The 4,016-nt window shown below is 37.6% G+C and overlaps 1 protein-coding gene across 1 annotated transcript in view; it reads left to right on the top strand.

The window, feature by feature from the left end:
- Positions 1-3,912, top strand: part of LOC107662067 (voltage-gated potassium channel subunit beta-3) — a 33,776-nt gene extending 29,864 nt beyond the window's left edge. The window contains exon 14 of the mRNA XM_016451937.1: positions 2,791-3,912. Within this exon, the coding sequence (XP_016307423.1) occupies positions 2,791-2,880 (90 nt within the window). The 3' untranslated portion in view covers positions 2,881-3,912. The remainder of the gene's footprint in view (positions 1-2,790) is intronic.
- Positions 3,913-4,016: the final 104 nt, after the last annotated feature.

The following is a 4,016-nucleotide window of genomic DNA, read 5'->3' as shown; positions in this document are numbered from 1 at the left end:
CAAGGTCAAAATTTACTAGTATTACTATCCTTGTGGGGACATTTGGTCCCCATACCGTGATAAATACCAGGTACACACACACACACACACATTTAAAAGCTTAGGGTTCGAAAGATTTTTTTTAATGTTTCTTAAAGAAGTCTCTTATGCTCACCGTGAGCATTTGTTTGATCAAAAATACACTACAAATTATTACGATGTGAAGTATTATTACAATTTAAAATAACATTTTCTATTTGAATATATTTAAAAATGTAATTTATTCCTGTGACTCCAGTCTTCAGTGTCACATGATCCTTCAGAAATCATTCCTTTGTGAAAAATAAATGCTTAATTGTACTTGCAGATAATATAATATTAATGAAATAATAGACCACTTAAGTGTACTTACACTCCCCTCCAAAAGTATTGGAACAGTGAGGCCAATTCCGTTTATTTTTGCTGTAGACTGAAAACATTTGGGTTTGAGTTCAAAACATGAATATGAGACAAGAGATCAACATTTCAGCTTGTATTTCCAGGTATTTTCATCTGGATCTGATACACAACTTAGAGGATAGCACCTTTTGTTTGAACCCACCCACTGCTGATGTGACCAAAAGTACTGGAACATGTGACTGACAGGTGTGTTTTGTTGCCCTGGTCTGTCCTATTAATTGATTATTCAAACAATAAATAGCACTGAATGTCTGCGCTCAGTTTCAGATTTGGGTTTTGCCTGTGCAGACTGCATTTATAGTTAGAAGTGTAACCAACATGAAAACCAGAGAGCTGTCTATGGGTGAAAAACAAGCAATTGTGAAGCTGAGAGAAGATGGAAAATCAGTCAGAGCCATTGCACAAACATTGGCCATAGCCAGTACAACCATTTGGAATGTCCTGAAGAAGAAAGAAACCACTGGTGTACTAAGTAACAGACCTCAAATGGGTAGACCAAGGAAAACATCAGCAGTTGAAGGCAAAAACATTGTGACAGCTGTAAAAAAGCAAGACTCAGGACAGGGCAGGAGTGAAGGTATCACAATCTACTGTTCACAGAAGACTTCATGAACAAAAGTACAGAGGCTACACCAGAAGATGCAAACCGCTCATTAGCAAGAAGAGTAGGAGACGAGCCTTAAAAATTCTGGGACAAAGTTTTATGGACTGATGAGACAAAGATTACCCTTTACCAAAGCGATGGAAAGGCTAAAGTTTGGAGAAAAAAGGATCTGCTCATGATCCCAAACATGCAAGCTCATCTGAAACACAGTGGAGGTAATGTCATGGCTTGGGCTTGCATCGCTTCTTCTGGGACGGTCTCATTCATCTTAATTGATGATGTAACACATGACGGCAGCAGCCAAATGAACTCAGAAGTCTACAGAAACATTTTGTCTGCCAGTTTACAGAAAGATGCTACCAAACTGATTGGGAGATCCTTCATCATGCAGCAAGATAATGACCCAAAACATAGTGCCAAAGCAACAAAGGCGTTCATCAGGGGCAAGAAGTAGAAGGTTTTAGACTGGCCAAGTCAATCTCCAGACTTAAACTCTATAGAGTATGCATTTTACCTGCTAAAGAAGAGACTGTAAGGAGTTACCCCCAAAACTAAAAGAGGCTGCGGTGAAAGCCTAGAAAAGCATCACAAAAGAAGAATGCAAAAGTTTGGTGATGCAGTAGGATTGATGCAGTTATTGCAAGCAAAGTATTTGCATCTAAATACCAAGTCTTATTCACTTTAATCTAGTTTAAGTCAATCTGTTTCAGTACTTTTGGTCACATGAGTAATGGGTGGGTTCACGCAAAAGGTGCTATCTTCTAAGTTGTGTTTATCAGATCCAGATGTGAATACCTGTAAATAAAAGCTGAAATGTTGATCTCTTGTCTCATATTCATCTTTTGATGTCAAACCCAAATGCTTTCAGTCTACTGTACAGCAAAAATAAAGGGATTGACCTCACTGTTCCAATACTTTTAGAGGGGAGTGTATAAACTTTCAAGAATGTTTTTACACACTTTAAAAAAATAACAATAATCAAATTAAAAGTCTTTAAGATCTTTTGTCAGTTTAAAGAAGTACACTTATTTTGATGTGCTGATTAGCATACTAAAGTACATTTAAAGTACTTGATTATTATTGTAAGTATAGTGTCATTTTATATTATTTTATATATAGTTGATATATTTTATTTGTACTAAATTGCAATTCATCGTTTGTGCAAAATGTGCAATTACAAATATATATTAAATATGTTTCAATATAAATTACATTCAAATATGTTTTATTTTACCTTAAATGCTTGTCAGTACATTCTGAAGTACACTAACCAAATTTTATGAAATTACATATATGAAGACATACTTAAGCCCTACTTCAGTGGGTCAAAAAAGATATATAAAATTAATTATAAACTATAAAACATTTTTAACTGTAATGAATATGCATTACATTCAGTTTGCACTTAAATATGTTCTTTAAAGTATACTGTTTTCTTAAGAAGTACTCATTTTAAAAGTTTGCTAAAGTTTCTGATTTGACACTCAAACAAGGAACATTTCTCATTATTATCAATGTTTAAAACAGCTGTGCTGCTTAATATTTTTGTGAAAACCGCGATGCATTTTTCACAAATCTTTGATGAATAGAAAAGTTTAAAAGAACATAATTGATCTGAAACAGAAATCTTTTGTAACATTATAAAAGTCTTTTTTATCAATGTAATGAATCTCTGCTGAATAAGTATTCGCTTCTTTCCTTACGATCAGACAGACTTCCTAATAACACGATTTTCATATTCTCACTAGGTGCTGTCTCAGATGACGCCTCAGACTGTGAGTGAGATAGATGCTCTCCTGGGCAACAAGCCTCACTCCAAGAAAGAGTCACGTGCGTGAGGGAACCAGAACATGTGCGGCCAGAAAAGACAAAGAAAGCAAGGGGGAAAAGATGGAACACGGCGTACCATCACTTTTCTGCTCTCCCGTATATTACAACACCTGCATGCCTTCTGCAACATGCTTCCAGCCCATACCGCACTGCTCTCTGTAACCCTACTCAAGTACCATAACCTACGAATTAAACACGGAAACGGCTGTCTGCAACATCACAGAAATGCAACGAACAACAGCTGTTATCATTTCTTTACTCTGAGAGACTGAAGTTTCAGTCTTCCATGAGGAAGTACTGTGGATTGTAGGAGGAGAATGAAATGAAAGTGGCAAAAAGCTTGTTTATTAGCAGGCCCAGACGGAATCTGCAGACTTTCATGCCGTTTCCGCTGTAGACTTCCACTGTTTCCACTGCCGAATTTCCATTGCCAAATTCTGTGAAATGGATCAAATGGGATAAAACTGGAGCTAAGAGTGGTATATTCTTATTGGCAGCTGAAAGCATTGTCGAATTTGCCAAAATATTTATTAAACCAACATGCACGGGGCAAATGATGTGTAGGACTTTGCAAAATCTGTGCAGATTCCTCATGGGCCTGGCTGTGCGGGTATGTGTTCAAGGAAGTACGAATACGTGTGCATGCAGTGCCACTTTGAATGAAACTCTCCGTTGCTGGTGTTGTACCTGAGTGACTCGGAAAACGGATGCTGTGTGACGCCAAGCGAAGATGTTTCTGAGAGCTGCCCGTCCCGTTTGTTGGAGTGTTCACTGCCTGTCACATTTCATTCTCGCTGTGCAGGAGAGCGTGGCAAACACTCCGGCGTGTGACAGGAACAACATGCAGCAACTGCAAACAGCTGTTTGGACACATCACAAGTCTTCCTCCATTTCCCTCCTTTCCATCTCTCATTGTGTTTACAATGGTGCACCTGTCCCTTTAAGAGAATTTGTGCAGTTAGGGGAGTGGCGTGTGAGTGTGTATATGGTACCTTGCAAATATATTCAGACCCTCACCAATTTTTAACCCTCGACTTTTTTAAAAACAACTGTTTAGTCATTATTGCTATTCCTAACAAACACCTAACTCTCAGAGCTCTCAGATTTGATCAAAAATATCTTAATTCGTGTTCCGAAGATGAAC

This window comes from Sinocyclocheilus anshuiensis, unplaced genomic scaffold (assembly GCF_001515605.1).
Source record: "Sinocyclocheilus anshuiensis isolate Anshui unplaced genomic scaffold, SAMN03320099.WGS_v1.1 scaffold431, whole genome shotgun sequence".
Lineage (NCBI taxonomy): Eukaryota > Metazoa > Chordata > Actinopteri > Cypriniformes > Cyprinidae > Sinocyclocheilus > Sinocyclocheilus anshuiensis.
This window is presented reverse-complemented; position numbering and strand designations above follow the sequence as displayed.